Source organism: Dicentrarchus labrax, unplaced genomic scaffold (assembly GCF_905237075.1).
Source record: "Dicentrarchus labrax unplaced genomic scaffold, dlabrax2021, whole genome shotgun sequence".
In the NCBI taxonomy this organism is placed as follows: Eukaryota; Metazoa; Chordata; class Actinopteri; family Moronidae; genus Dicentrarchus; species Dicentrarchus labrax.
The window spans coordinates 24,804,051-24,820,799 of NW_026136720.1; the positions used below are offsets into that span (position 1 = coordinate 24,804,051).

Genomic DNA, 16,749 nt, shown 5'->3' on the forward strand with positions numbered 1-16,749 from the left:
ATTGTATTTGGTGACTAGACATTAATGTTAAATGCATCTGATCAACCAGTCATTTACGTTAGGGGGAATAGAAACACTAGTGGCCATTTAATCACAGGAAGCCAAACTATCTTGCTGATCCTTTAAAGCACTGCAACTCATTAAATGTGATAAGAGATCAGGACCTCACCTTGATATTCAGTCTGACATCCTGCAGGTTACAAATGTTCTGGGGACAAAAGAGGAGTGACAATTGCAGCTGCTTCCCAAAGTCAACAGTAGCATTCTGTGGTTTTGCTTCCAAGTGTTGCAGCAGCTTGCTGGGACCTGTTAGTTCAAAGTTCACTTCCAGGCTGCATCTTGCCAGATTGGACACCAGGAAATTAAAGGTGGATTGCTCTGTAATCTCCACCTACACACAGTGTATATACACACACACACATAAAAGGAGGTGACACGTTAAGGCATGTGATTGTGCATGTATTGTGTCTATGATGTGGAAGTGCGCTGACCTTTTCAAAGTCCAGAGTTTCTTGGTGGTTGGGGTTGATTTCTCTGAGGCCTCCACCTGGCTTCTCAACTTGAACAGAAGCACTCATGGTGAAACAATTGGCCTTAACTGTGAGTGCAAGCGGTTCTGACTTCCTCTTTACTCTCAGAACCAATCTGAAGCTCTTGTAGCCATCGAGGCAAGGTGTGAAGGACACTGACAATGGCAACCTGCACCAAAGAGTTCACAACAATTGACAAATACACTGCTCACCATGACTTCCTATATCATGCTATAATAGAGTTGTACCAAAATTAATTGTCAGTAAACAACAAACAACTATCTGGTGCCAGATACAAAATATATCATGCGCAAGTCAGTGATTGTGTTTTCTAAATGACACTGACTCATTTTAAAACCTTAAAATGAATATATACCATTTTGGTATAGAGGTCTTTATATTGAGTAGTTTTTAGTGTATGTTACAGTGTCATTAACCTGTTTTTGGGTGAAACTGTGCCAGTTGTGGGCTGTAAAATGAGGCTGGACTGCTGGTCATTACAGAGAAGAGATGACTGCATGACAGAGAAGTTGAAGGGCTCCTCCTCTCCATTTACCAGATCGACTGTCTGTTCCACTTTGCGACCTGTGAACGGCACGCACACACACATTGCCTTTAGAATAAAATCTGAATCTCTATTAAGGTCAACTACTGCATACCCTATCCTTAAAACCCAACCTCAACCAATGTGGCTACACATCTGATCTTAACCTTTATCTAAACCCTAATCTTAACACAGATCTAACGCTAACCTTAACCATAAAATAAAGTCCTGGTGTCTTTTGAGGATCACCTCAAAAGACAGAGATTCAGGATCACTCATGTACAAAGGTATCAGTGGTAAAGCATCTTTACAGGTTTAGTATGTACCATAGAATTTTACTATAGCAGAGGTCAGTAATTAGGTTCAACCAAGGTTTGTTTTCAGATTTTAATTGAGTGCAGATGTCATTTTTTCCCATTATTACAGTAAGTGAAGGCTTTCAGAGTTAAAGAAGTTCATAATCATTTGTCAAAAACTGAGTCATACAAGAGAATGCATTAAACATGAGACTAGAGATTTAAACAATAAGTTATCCAACCACCCATGATAAACAGTGACTTGCTTCGTCAGTGGTTGCAATCTGTTAGGTCGCATAGACATTAGAACACTGCGTTTCAATTCCCATGGTACTTGTTCAATTATAATTGAAGTGGATTATATTATTTATCTGTTATTTATATGATACATTTATAGGACTTTATTTCACTACGCACAGTTCTAATAGCCCGGTAGCACAGAGCGAGCTTGGCAGTCTGCATGTCTCTCTAAATAATAAATACTAATACTATACTCACTTAATAGGCTATTTCTTTTGACAACTTTTGTTTTCTTGTCACTGATGTTTAGCCATCATTCTTTAGACAATTTACTACTCCCCATTTACTTTTCTTCGCAGAAGTGAACCAAATGTTGAGATAAAGGCCTAATGTGTGTATTTTTTAGGTTTTCTAGCACACCTAAAAGTCAAGAAAGTCTCACAACCCCCATGAAGCTATGGCGACCCCCAGGTTAAAGATCACTGCATGTATGGTGTACCATACACGGATGTAGGTGTAGGTATGTTACATACCAACAAGGAGTTCTCCAAAGTCAAGGTGTGGTCTGTCAAGATACACAAGTGGTTCTCTAGTAGTGCCCACACACAGGAAGGGGACAGACAGTGACAGAGTCTCAATCACAAAGCTCCAGAATGACTCCACTGCATCTAGCTGCTCAGCTGCATATTCAAAACACACCTGCACATACAGACACAAACACACACAGACCACAGGATTACAAATGGCTAAAGATTTTCGTGAAAAAGAGAGGACATTAAGAAATGTTTGAAAGAAAAAAAAAAAAAAACAAGGTTGAAAGTGAGTGAGAAGAGTAATGATGAGGAAAAGTGGAAGGAAAGAGTGATGAACAAATTAGAACAGATTAGATGAGTTAAGCTATAGGGATGTAACAATACACTCATTGGGTTCTTGACATTTTTTTTAACAAAGTAAGATTGAAGACTGAAGATTATAAAAAGTAGATACCACCCTTTGATGAATATCACAATAAATTTTTAATCTTTAGATATTTGTATTGCAATTTAACTGACTCACAATATTTCTTTACATTCCTTTTCAGCTATAAAATCATAAAACAAGATTTACAAATTTAAAATGGTATTATATTAAATGAAAGGAATTAGATTGGATTTGTTGTGATAAAGTGGGACATGGGGAGACTGACTGATGTGCAATGAAATAGGGAAGGAAGGGATGAATTAGAGGACAAACTCTAGTTGAAGGCAACTGGAAGACAAGCACAGCATACAGAGATTTCACTGCGTGTGTTTCTATCCTTACTTCCACTTTCTTCCCAGGCTGGATGGTACCACATGGGGTGAGGCAGCAGAATGGGCTGCCACCTGTGTCTTCACACCTCCACTTGAATGAGTATGGTTTACTGGTTGGGTTCCACACACTAAAACATCTGTGCAGTAAACCAGGAACACACATACATTTCAAAGTGTTAGGGCATACACTGTTAGAGATAAAAAGCTCTAATCTCTCTCCCTCTCTGTCTGTTACCTTGTCGAGGGCACAGAAAATCCAACAGCACTGAATTCTATGACCCTGGTGTTGGGGTCCAGATGGCTTGTGAATTCAGGGTTAGAGCGGATCCTACTGATATAATCTGAGTCATCCAGGTCAAAGTGGCAGTAGGGCAACAGGCTGCGGCCACACACCAAGATACAGGGAGCCTGATCCCCATCCTGCAAGTTGGGGATACTGAAAGAACAGTATACACATACAGACAAAAAAGTTTTTGGGATTATTCTTGTAAAGACATCCATTCACTTCCTCACAGATGCCTTCCGGGGGAGTATAAAATAAGGAAAGAAAACTACAAACAGATGTAATTTAGGTTGCAAGCGTCAGGCAGCTCAACTTATTTTTTTCAGTACATGTCTGGTGCAGCCAGGTAAACTTTGGAAAAGCAGTCAGACTACCTCATCCCTTTTAACTGTAACAATTTTCAGTATGGCTCGAGGAGCTCTGTCATAGAGTATTCACTTCTTCACTGTTATGTAACTTGGCTAATCTTTGTTCATTTTAATTTATTTACCTGCAGAATAGCCTGCCCTCAAACTGGGCCACCTCCAATGGTGAAAAGCGAATGCTGAAATTCTGCATTGCACCAGGCTCTATGGCTCCTATACTGGGCTCAATGCTGAAGGACGGGAGCTCAGGATTTCCCATTAGAAGAGACATCACGCTGGCCAGAGCGCTGGCAGGACGGGCTCCAGTTAACACTCCTCCTGACCTGCTGCCTGGTCGAGAGGTAAGGGTCCCATCTGTTACAGACAACACGTTCACATTTATAGCTTGGAACATACAGCTATGGCTAAAACAGTTAATTCTGATATTCAAGGTCAAATCAAATGCTGACAACACATGCTTGTCCTCATGCTATACAATAAAATTAAAGCAATATTGTACATATACTATATATACCTCCTTGGTCATGGTTGACAATGTTCTTGCTAGGATCCATGATGACTTGTAGGGAGAATTCCAGCTTGACAGCACCATGATTCTCTATCTGCAGTCTTCACACACGCACAAACAATAACAATATATGGATATGAAAAAAAATGTAATTCATGATTTGAAATCATTATACATGCTTTACTAAACACTATTGTGACTAGACACTAGTGTTTCAAAAAGGTGTGTTGGGTTAAAAAAAAAATAGCTATGGCTGTATAGTTAATTTTGGTTTAATGAATCAGCAAATTCTCTCCCCAGAGCCTGACTTACTGGTGGAGCCTGGTTTGGTAAAGCATGGTGTCTTTGAAGTGTATGGTGTCTGTGTTGCAGCTGAACTTCACATAGTCACAAACTGCACTGATACGCAATTCCAAGTCCCACTCGGAGCCCTCTACCACGGAGCAGCTGGGCTCAGGATCTGTCTTTACCACCTGCATGAAAAAATAAACATGTTTGCTCAATAATAATTGTGACTTGGTAACTGTCTCTTAAACATCTCCTTCACATCACCAGTCAGCATGTTTACCTTATTGTTCCCAGGCTGCTGTGGTGCTCCTGAAGCCTGCGTGGAAAGACTCAGCCACTGCACCGTCCTCTGTCGGTCGTCCCAGTCAGCCACCTGCTCTAGTGGCTGCTGGAACTCCACCTGACAGACCTTGCATATCATTGGCACTCTGGTCAGAGTCACTGGCTGATTGGAGCAAAAGGTGACAGTAACTTCCTTAGAACAGCCAGCATGAAGGTGTCCCACCTGTAAGAAAAAGCAGATTCTTTTTGATCACATACAGCAAAGTATCATCCAAAGCAAACAGTTAGAAGCTAAAAAGTAAATCAAATAAAATGTTCCCACAGATGTTTTCTGTCATTTTAGATCTAGCCCTGTTCTTATCCACTGATGCTCTTTTTACAGTGGGCAGAAATGGAGTTACTTTGTCTATCTTTATATATGTTAATGGGGCAGGCCCAGATTGGTGGCCTGGAGACACAAAACAACCACAACGACAGCAAAGAGACTAATCTGCACAAAGATCTAAAACCACACACACTATCCATTCATGAATTTAGGCGCATCATAAAGAATGTGGTAACCTAAAGATTTACTTGCTTTACTAAACTTAATTTATTGAATACCTTACTGAATAATTGATGTAAATATTATTATTATTATTATTTGGTGAATCTGTGCCCCGTTTATTAAAATGTTTCTCAACCTGAGCCTGTTCTTCAGTCACACCTGCATTTCTTTCTTTTCTATACCTGTGGTGAAAAGTACACATGGGTTCCAGCAGGAGGCCACTCAAACTTCACCACCTGGCTGCTGCTGTGATTGATCATGGTGAAACTCTCTTGGTAGGGACAATCTACATGGCAGTCACCAAAATTCAGCAACTCATAATTACCTGAGAGAGAGAAACAGGCCTTCAAAATCCAGGATAAGTAACAAGCTGCTATGTTAATAAATCACAACATTCTCAGCCTTTCTCTGTGCCCATCAGGGAGTGACTGCTACTCACTCAGGCTGATTCCATTCTTGCCCTCCTTTCTTCTCTTACCTCCCTCATCATCTTCCTGATCTATTTCCTGCGATGACCTGCTGATGTTGTCAAGAGATACGATTTCCTGGTAAGCTTCTCCAGTCACTTGTATTATGGTATTGCTGTACTGGTTGTCCTCCACCTGCAGTGACATCTTGGCCTTGGCAGTCAGAGGCTTATCAGAGCAAAAACTGACCTCAAACTCCACTTGCTCGTTCACATTCAGTCTCAGGATGGCTCTGTGTACCCACTGATGCCCTGTGGAAGAAGGGAAAGCATCACCAACAAAAATGCATCATGCCGCATGGGGCCACAGATTAGAATTGATCGTGAGCTACTGTGTGCCCCACAATTTTGTTTTCGAATGAAAATATTCTGTTAGTGCATCTTTCCTGTTGGGGAATACCACTGTATAGGTGAAAAAAAAAAAACTCAAATCTTTGACCCACATTAAATTGCATTGTGGGTAATGTAGGCACATTACTCTTTAGAGTCAATCCAAGCAATAGTCTGTCAGTAGTATAGCATAGATTCCACTGTGCAAATTTGCTAACTACTAATTGTTTAATAGTTAGTGAGGAGGTGATGCATTCTACTAGAGAGAGTATTACAGGTTAAGGTTTTACCTGAATCAGTGGCGCCCTCAAGCTGTGTGGAGTGGATGGAGCTGCAAGTGTTGCCAGGAGCAGCTTTGAGGATGAAAACTCCATGTTTATCCAGCATGTCAATCTGGACCTACACAACAGAGAGAGTCACAACAAACCCTTATTGATGAAATCCCCCCTTCTTTAAGAGTTCTTAGATCTTACCTCTTGCATTATTTTTCAAAAATGTTTTTGAACTTCACCAGCCAAAACATGTCAGGCAGCACAACTAAATATATATATATTCCTACTATTGATTTTAAGGGAACTCTTTAGTAAGTATCCCCAACAATGATTATTGCATTCTATTGGCAAGGTATTTAGTATCTTAAGCTTCCAATTTTACATTTAGAGACAAAAAAAATATTATACAAATACACAAAAGAATACATGCAGACAACATTACTAATCAGTAGAATGCTGAATAATTGACATTTGGCAAGTTACCATGGTACAAACAGGATAATAGCCTACCAAGAGTCCATGATCAGGAATTAATGGACTTTGCTGTGTGTCACACGGTTCAGGTCTCCACGTTGTCCTTAATTCCTGATAATGGAAACCTCGTTGGGCATTATCCCTTATAGATGTGCTTCTCTAGCAGCTGAATCACTTGATAGTGGCAATATAATGAAAAAGGTTTTGAAGTGTATAACATTGTTAACTTAAAACTATTTTAGAAGTGTATTAGATAGTCTTAGACTTTTAAATAACATTATTTATTTTATATAGTGACATTCCCTGCAGTTGTACCACCTGACTTTTGCAACTTATTTCAAATTAAGGCTTCTAATTGGGCACATGTGTTAGCCTTTGGCTTTATTAGCAAGTTTATACATTTCAAACAAAATAAAGAATTTTATGATAAAATAACATGTTCCTAATTTTACCACCTACTGGTTGTACCACACATGAAAACCTGACAAACCTATTTTGTTTAGCTATTTCTGTCTATATTTGAGAGAGCTCTAGAAATGTTTTCACTCAGCCATAAAGGTCACTTGGGGTCCTGCTCTGGCCTCTGCAATATCCAGTTAACTCTTATAACCTCTTTACTTCAAAATAAAAGTCCTATGGTACGGTTGTGTCACCCTGACATTTGATAACATACAAATTGCTGGGCAATTTTTAATTATTTTAATTTTAAAATGATTGGTATTTGTTAAATTTGGTTTATTTGAAAGGTTTCAAACATAGAGTCATGCCATGGTATTTTGCTTTGAATTTAAAACATTAAACATTAAACATTAAAACAATAAAATAATAAAATATGACTTTAAGTACTTTTCTTAGTAGAAAATATAATGGTGCTAAAAGAAATGTGTTGATTTGTTTTGCAGGCAGTCCAAATCAATAATAAAATAAAAGGATAAAGGAATATGTCTCTCCTCTTACCTGAGCTGGAACATTTCCATCATTTAGCAGCACCAAGGTCAGGGTGTGTCTGCGCCCTACCAATACCCGTCTGAACTGCAGCATTGGGCTTCCTCCCCTGTTCTTTAGAGCTGGACGCACCACACACACACTTGGCAGAGTGCCCTCTCCTATTAGCTCAAACTCCAGCACCTTAGACTTTAATGTGGGTGTCATTCTGGATCTGACAGAGAAAGGAGTAGGTGGGCAGTGGTCAACAGGCCAAAGCAAGATGCGATACTACTCACTTACTATACTCAGTAGTATTAGAAATAAAAGGACAAACAAGCAGCAAAGGGAACACTAAAGTAACATACACTTTCATGCACTCATATACCTGCTGCTTCCCTCCATTGTGGCCTCAAATACAGCACTATAGAGCTGCATCGTCTGGGGTGTGAATGTGACCACAGCAAACGAGTATGACTGGCTAGGAATGCTCAGTGTTGTAGCAGACAAATCAAAAACCTCCATGTTCCGGGATGTCTGTAAGAACATACAGAATATTTTATATTACCATCTACCGCAACATTTATCAAATACAGTATCTACCCACAGAGCTTTACATGTCTTACCTTAGCACCAACATATTTGATGGCCAAGCTGAGCACGCAGGGCACCTTGCTGTTGTTGGTGAGTTTGAAGCGGGCTTGAGCGGTTCGCCAGACCAGGACTTTGCTGAAAATAAATTTGTTCTCATCCTGGACGTAAATGCCTTCAGCATTGCAAAACTGCTCCGAGGAGAGCTGACTGCTGTTGTGACACAGATGGTGTTCCTCAAAGATGGAGGCCATGTCTGATGCTATGCCTGGAAGGCAAAAAGAGGAGAGTCATTTAAAGTTTTAGACAAAAGAAGAGCACTTGAAGATTAAGACAACTTTTGCCCTTGATGTAGGACTTCTAAATGTGAATGCTGTTGTGATCATCAGTTTTGAACTCATATTCTCCTATGACAGAGAAATGTAAACAGCAGTACGCACTGTTTTCCTGAATGGCAATGGTTTGTGGCCATATTTGTGATCTCAGGAGAATTCATGCATGTGACATGTATGGAACAGAGGTCAGGTTTATTAATCAGATAAGACAGAAAAACACCTGGTTTAGACATTGTATTAACATGCATCTTGGATGATCTGATCACAAGTGGACAATTCTAAGCACACCAATTCACACCCAATTTTGTCAGTCAATGTCCATTATTACTCTCATTTTGGACGTTCAATATGAAGATTTGACTATTCTGTCTTTTTTCTCAGTTCAGTGCCACCCTTAACTCCTATATTAATGTGAGTCACATGTTTTACCGGCGCTGTCAGTGTGACAGATGGAATAATGGGTAATACCAACAAGTCAGAGCAAGCAACAAATGCAACCCAGACCACCTCTGAATGTGGTCTGAGCAAAGGAATCTCAGTGTGTCCTGGGTGCAATCACACCTCTAGTTAGAGCTATCCACATGTGATCGGATCACCTAAGACACATGTTAATACCAGGTCTAAACAGGGCCTAACATCATACAGCTCTCACCTGGCTTGCAGACTTCAGCTAGAAGTCCGTATGGTATACCGTTAGGCTGGTCTGAGGGGTCACGGTCACTGATGTCAATGAGCAAACCCTGGTTCCAGTTGCCCAGCTCTTCAGCTACACATTCCACTGTCACCACCTGCTGAGATCCTGGCTGCAGGCTTCCTGTGCAAGGAGACACTGAGAAGACCCCCATGGTGATGCGATGATTCTGGAGAGAAACATGGGAGGATCAGAGTGATACAAATGAGAATACTGGGGAAACTAGTAATAACTCAAAATTCCCTGATTTGCTTCATCTGTTTTTTTTTACCTTTCCTTAAAAAGTAAATGTTTTATACTTAACATGTTGTTTTACTTTGTTGACCTGAATGAATCTTGTAAACCTGAACCATCACAGCACTCTTTTTTATTTTATTTAGTGTTAGTGTTGTGTAAATACAATGTCATCAGGACCTTTTATAACATAAAATACGGGCATATTTTCATCCCTGCATTCAGTGCTCATCAGTGGAGCTCCATATCAACCATACAACCTTTTTTGGCCACTGAGCTGCTTGCTGGATTGGTATGCTGCTGGAGTGAGCGGATGGCTAGTATGTTGCAACTCAGTTGTTTATTTTATTTTATTTATTTAATTATTATTAAGTATTTGCTGAATCTCTGAACTTTTGTTTGTAGTTAGTGTGGGTTTATGTTTGTTATTTTTGCCTAGGAGACCCTGACACCTTATTTGCTTATATTATTTTTGCCATTTTGGATGCTTTGGAAATCACATGCTGAAAAGAGTCTCCGCAACAGGGAACAAAACCCAACTCTGTCCCGCCTATGTGCCGTGTTGGGTCCGTATCCCATTTGACAAACATGTAGAGGATCGTCCAAACAAAACAAAAGCTGCATCAATCAAAAGGCACTTTCATTGCTGTCATCTCCACTAGCAGTCACTTACCTGTGGAATACTTGTGTCTTTGTGGAAGGAATCGTGTCTCACTTTGCTACTGGTACCAGTGGGCTTCACTGATTGGACCTCTTGAGGTATCTTCTTGCCCGGACACCTGAGACCAGCATACAGGGACACAAACATAACTTCATTTAAACATCTTTCTAAGAAGGACTTATGTGGTGGACATTGTGCTCTGTGGCATTTAATGTATGCAAACACAAATTTGTACCTTTAGGGAGCCATGACTGATCAAATGATTAAATGTTGGGATACATTTTTCAGGTCCACAATGCATACATTTTTTGAGAGCAATATATTTTCATTCCTTGTAAAATTATTTTAAATTATTAATCCTAGCACTCCAAACTCAATTTAGTTTTTTTGGAAAAGTGTATCCCTGTTTGTTTGTTTGTGTGTGTGTGCTCTGTTCTCTTACCCTGGTCCCAATGGAGCAGGGTCCATAATGGTGCGGCAGATGGTGAAATAGGTTTCAAAGATTCCATTGTTGTCAATAGTGAAGATCTGTCTTTTCTTGGCGCCATAGGCCAGTGGACCAAAGTTGATGTCACATGCAGGTGTGATCTTATACCTGCACAGAAATTCAGACAGAAATTCTCAATTTGTACTCAGGCGGAATTTAAGAACTGCCCTATATCAACAAACTAATGAAGCTTGCAGATTGTGACAAGATCGTAAGTAATACATTCTGATAACTTCAATAAAGCAATACATGCACTAACTGATGACAAATGGTACAAAAACAAGGAAAGATAATCATACAGAATCCAAAAATAAAGTTTAGTGTGGAGATTAAATAAATTCCAATTTCATATTAAAGAGACAGAGAATCAAGCCTTAACCTGGAGAAGACGGAGTTGACCGAGACCTTAATGGTTAAGACGGCGATGGTTTCTCCTCCATTTCCAATGTTGGGTTCAATCACCTGCAGAAGAGAAAAAAAATGAAATCTTAACTTGTGTAGCATCCAGGAAATCATCAGCAGATTTGATAACATTTTTTTTTTTTTTAAATCACCTCATTCCATAAAGAAATAAAATAGCAAATCTATTCTGGTTGCAGTTAAAATGTGCCTTGAAAGCTTCAATGTAAGAAATTGAGCCACATTCCATTAACTCATGAAGCAAATTGTACTGTCATGACTTTGTTTCTGCCTTGTGTCTCATACGAACAAACACCAAATTAGGAAAAACCAGACAAAGCACAGGCACAATGAAACAACAGCTTGGGAGCATCTTGTTTCCATATTTAATTGACAAGTGTGTACAATTTAGTGGCATCTAGTGGTGTGGTTGCGAATATGCCTGTGATATTTTAAAAGTGCACACTAAAAACTGCTGTCTTTTAGCTAGAGAAGAAGGCAGAGTGGAGGACATACCTCTTTTATCATTATGGTTATGGTAGGTATAGGTATAGGTAAATGCATATGGTATGGTATAGTTATGGTACCAACAATTATTTAACAAATCTTTTCCATTCTACTATGACTTCAATATATACAGTAGTTAAACTTCCAGCTGTGTGATAAGCAGTGTACGACTCAGACCTGGCATGACAAGAGAGTTTCCTCTCTGATTAAGACTTCTGTATTGGTTCTGCAGAGGATCTGCACTGTTGTGGGCTTCTCGTGTGGCATTAGAGTGCCACTCTTGGGGGACACCGTGAAAATGGAGTCTAAGTTTGGCAGGGGTGGGTTGCTCTGTTGAACTGTAAACCTTGTGGACAGAAAAGAATGCAAGTGAACAACATGACTAGTTCCATGGTGAGAGAAAGTTAACAAACAGTGAAGTGGAATTCAGACTGATAGTTTAATACTATGGTAAACTGTTAATACTTTAATATGATAATACACCCTTTAGTACTATGGTCCACTGTCAAAAACCTGGCAGTTCAAACTCACTTGTAGGCTATTTCATATTTTCCTTGGTTTTTCATTCTGAGACACAGTTTGGCTTCTTCAAAGACTTTGATGATTCCAAAGTCCAGAGTGCAATCTGCCATAGAAACAAGATTTTATTTTTAATTATTATGACATCACGGCTGCAGCTCAGTCACTAAGTGGGTAACACTGTCACCTCACAGCAAGAAGGCACTGTGTTCAAATCTCAGTAAGTATTCCATTTGCCTTAATAAATTAAAAGAGAAATAGAAAATTGGAGATTAACTTTGGATTTATGTGAAATGTTTGTAAGGGAGGCCACCAGTTTCTACCTGGTGAGATGTCCAGAGCTATATCATAGGCTTCAGCAGTGACCTGAATGTTTTCGGTGTGTACGATTCCTAGAATCTTCTCCACATCGGATACCTGAAAGAAAACAAAATGTTATGACTATAACATTTGTTTCCAGAAGGAGAGGAATGAAGTACAACACATATATACAGTATATAGTATAGGATATCACACCCCCACATGGCCTGACTGAAGATGGGCTTAGCCACCTGACATTACATTTCTCAACTGAACCTCTTAAATGTACTTTAAACTTGAAAGTTTGAGAAAGGACATCATGTCCCTTAACCAGAAAGGTGCTAATGGAGGTCTAGATGATTTCCACGAAATCAGAATCCTCCTTTGTCCTTTGAAAACGCCATAACCTGCCTATATGGCACGCACGTTCAGCATGTCTATAGGGGCCCCAAAGATGGCAATAAAAGGACATGGCTACATATGCATATTTTGAATGTTAGATAAAGGTTTGAGAATGACAAAAATAAAACATGGCTAAGATTGGCAGGGGAGTGACAACACCAGTCACATCTGCTATTCACATATGGGTATTTTCTGCTTTGGAATAGTGGATCGTAGGAAGGACCTTCAGTTGTAGGAGACTCAATTGTGCACATGCCTCATCCCACTAGTTGTCTGAAAGCTCAACATCAATTTCATTCTCCCAAGTAGCTTTACCATGGACAACACATTCATTGTTAAATGACATACGGGAAAGATAAATCAGAGAGATTAATGATTCCTGACTGGGCCTGAATTTGAATAGCTCTTCCCAGGGAAACGGAGTTGGCAGTGAAAGAAAAGAAAGGATTTAAGTGGATAGATCATTTTGTAACTGAAAATAACAGAAGAGATGAGAGAGTGGCAACTTATGTTTGATCAACTGGGATATAAAGCTAGAGAAGGTATTATTATGATAAAGGCTCGAAAACAGGTAATCCTCTGTCTTTTCCACAAGGAAAACAAGGAGTCCATGACAGAAGGGAGGAAATTACCTACATTAGAAGCAGTAATGGATTTGAAGTAATGCCAGAACTAGTTTTCCTTTCCTGTGAGTGCAGCTTTACAGTATTAGCATTGCATGTTGACAGTGCTGTAAGATGAAAGTACAACGAATGTTGAGGAATAGTGATATGTACAACTGGTACTGTTAAATTGTTTGAAAGGTGCATTGGAAAAGGGTTTGCTCAAATTTTGTAAATTGGTTTGGAGTGGGTTACATTGTGGGACTAACTTCTTTGTTGATTGTCAGAACTGTGTATGTCCTGTTTTTCTGTTTGTATTTTGTGAGTTAAGAAAACCGAAAAAAATAAATGCCAGAAATAATTTTAATAAAACAGTAATTTTTACTAAAGGTGTCACTAAGGTCATACTGGGGTGTGATATCTCATACTATATGTGTTGTACCGAGTGTCAACTGAAAGGAAAAGCTATAGACAAACAGATATATACTCACAAACAAATATCACTTTAGAAACTTATCTACTGTACACAAGCCTCATCCTTGACATTTGAAGGTTCTTTCTTTGTCTCCCTATATCTACATTGGAATATCACTTCCATAATGCATATTGAGGCTAGATGCAGATAGTACTTTTGTGCACTTGTATAGTTTTACTCTACCTCCAAACGTAAGATCTTCTTTATGTGGAGTGGCTTCCTGGCTCTGAAGTGCAAGCTCAGGGGGAAAGAGGAGTTAGGTGAGATAATGCCCTGATCCTGTGGCACACTGAACTCATCACCCAACTCCTCCACACCCTGCAGTCTCCAGGATACCGGAAGAGCTGTTTTATTATGCAGCATCACACTACGGGTGTCCCTCCTAGAGAGATGGATGGAAGACGGTAGGTTGAACAGAGAAAAGGACAGAGAGATAGAACATTTTGTTGTCAGCATTAGTACAGTATTTATCATGCAGCTTCTCACTGTGGGGGGAAGATATTGTGAAAAATACCCTAGAAATTGTCTTCCCGGATTTAGTATTTTATATTTTGGTACCTGTGCAGCAAAATCCTGTCAAAGTGCAAATGCTTGCTTTCAAGCTCCAGCTCTGGCCGAACGCCCCAGCAGGAGAGGTTGATGATGACAAGCTCTGGATTGTCCTTGATATTGCAAACAACACTGTCCTTCATTTGTCCAAGTTTTGTTGGGTAGGCCCACACTGTCAACTCCTGGCAGGACAGAAAAAAATATAAATGTACAAATGCTATTACAGTCATTTGTGTTGAACACAAAAATGATCTCAACCGGTATTTCCCTCTGCTGATTTAGTCAAAGATTTGAATAAGAAGTAAGATCAGTGTTAATAGACAGTGCTGTAGTACCTGTTTCTGGTTAGGGTTGAGAGTCATGGCTGGGGGGTCCAGCAGATATGTGGTTGCTTGGGTATCATGCTGGAAGTGGAACTGGACCTCAGCCTTCAGACCTGAATTGTTATGAATCACCAGTCTCTCTGTGTTCTCTGGGTACCTATTTTCCTTGTATCTACACAAACACAGACATATAAGGTAGCCAGGAGGTGTTGAACAAACTGCAAAAGCCACAACACACATTAATGCAAAAGCTTAAAGTGAGACAGTGGTAACAGTGGATCTATTTTTTTAATTTTATAACATAATAATAATTAATATTATTATGATATGATTTTCTTGTGATATTCAAGACAGATTTTGCCTGAAAAAGTTGCCTTTGTTTTTCAGAAAAATAGAAATAGTTTTCTCTTATATTTTCCTTAATAATTACATTACATTAACTAATTGCTCTTATTGTCTTATTCATAAAGGCTTTTGTTACACTTGCAGTGGCGTGCTGAGTGTGGCTGTGTCACCCTTCTACCGCAGAGGCAGCCCCGCCGATGGCTTTATCTTTACCTCTTCCACTGCTCACTGTTTAAACATACTGGCATCATATGAAACTAAATGACCTAATGCATCCATTGGTACCAACCACATCATGCTAACATGTTGAGAAGGGGTCTAAATAATGCTCCAAAGTTTGACTAAATTGGGCGATGGAAAAACTGGTATGGCCATATTCAATGCCCCACCAGACAAAAATCACCCCTGGCTGTCACACTGACACACAGAGTTCAGCAGAGTGGAGAGGTGGACAGTGGCTGACAATGGCTGCACCGTGCATGAAAGCAATGTGAGTAAAAACAGCCGTGTGACCGATGACGTAAAACAAATGATCGGATTGGCTCAATAAAGCTCAATATAGCCGACACTGAAAGGATGACAGGTGCTGATACCGACCTTTAAGAATGGATCAGGACATCCCTAATACCTATATATAGTATATATGATAAATAATACAAAACATAATAATAATCATGATAATAAACAGAATAACACTTAACAGAAATATTCAGGAAAGACCATTAGTGCACATTTTATTTCATGGGATACGGTAAAAGACCTAGACAATGGATAGGGGTGCGCTGGCCAAAAAAAAGGTTAAGAATGTCTGTTTCCACTGGCTTTTACATTCATGTTGTGGCTTTTGCAGTTCATTTGACACCTCTCAACCACCGTAAACATAGATACATGAATCTGTAAATTCAAAGGCAAAGACTAGTTCAAGTAAGCCATTCACTGCCATCACTCTGCCTCTCACCTATCCCTGGTCTTGCCACAGAGTAATGGTCCAAACTCAAAGTATCCAGGTTTGATTACGTAAGTCTTCTGGAGCTCCTCTTCCATTTGTGGCACCTTCTTACTGAGGGCAAAAATAGTCCTGGGAAAACCACATATTATAATTTTAACTCCAACTGAAATCACAATCAGTCAAGACAACTTTTGAGCAAGCATCAATGGCAATCAGAAAATGACACTGATTAATTAGATACAACATAAAAAGGAGGAGCTGGGGTGGAGTTGGGTTGCAGAACGGCTTGTAGAGGAAGCAGCAAAGATAGGCAGGCTTAAGCAGCTTAAATAAGGCGTTATGAATGATATTTGCAAATTGGATGCTTGAGGGAATCAGCTGAGCCATCAGCTGATGTGTGTTTACGATTAGCTGTGATCAGCTGATATAGCTGGAATTGAGAGCTCAGCCTGACTTTGTGGCCTGCTTGAACTAATGCTATGCTTAATATTACAAATACAGCATATGTATATGTAGTGAAGCTGACTCACAGATTGGATTGATTGTCTTTTTAACAACCGTTTTAAAATCCAAGAAATCAATATGTATACTGTAGCAGAAAAAAGTTTCAATTCAGTTGGACCTTTGAAATCTTACATTTGCCATAAGTGGCTACATTAAAGTAATATTGAGCACATACATATTGGGTGTAATATCAAAATGACAATAAGGTTATTAAACAATGCTTACTAAAATACAA

At 39.5% G+C, this 16,749-nt stretch overlaps 1 protein-coding gene across 1 annotated transcript in view; it reads right to left on the reverse strand.

The window, feature by feature from the left end:
• The window catches only part of hydin (HYDIN axonemal central pair apparatus protein), a 75,489-nt gene that overhangs the window by 6,781 nt on the left and 51,959 nt on the right, over positions 1-16,749 (reverse strand). Inside the window, 27 exon segments of the mRNA XM_051381606.1 lie at positions 170-391; positions 492-699; positions 968-1,115; positions 2,144-2,309; positions 2,913-3,039; positions 3,138-3,338; positions 3,676-3,904; positions 4,065-4,159; positions 4,371-4,531; positions 4,627-4,851; positions 5,358-5,500; positions 5,654-5,893; positions 6,262-6,370; positions 7,675-7,876; positions 8,030-8,178; positions 8,268-8,500; positions 9,220-9,427; positions 10,166-10,271; positions 10,596-10,748; positions 11,020-11,102; positions 11,724-11,892; positions 12,078-12,171; positions 12,389-12,482; positions 14,028-14,226; positions 14,403-14,575; positions 14,729-14,888; positions 16,020-16,139. Coding sequence (XP_051237566.1) covers positions 170-391; positions 492-699; positions 968-1,115; positions 2,144-2,309; positions 2,913-3,039; positions 3,138-3,338; positions 3,676-3,904; positions 4,065-4,159; positions 4,371-4,531; positions 4,627-4,851; positions 5,358-5,500; positions 5,654-5,893; positions 6,262-6,370; positions 7,675-7,876; positions 8,030-8,178; positions 8,268-8,500; positions 9,220-9,427; positions 10,166-10,271; positions 10,596-10,748; positions 11,020-11,102; positions 11,724-11,892; positions 12,078-12,171; positions 12,389-12,482; positions 14,028-14,226; positions 14,403-14,575; positions 14,729-14,888; positions 16,020-16,139 — 4,417 coding nt within the window.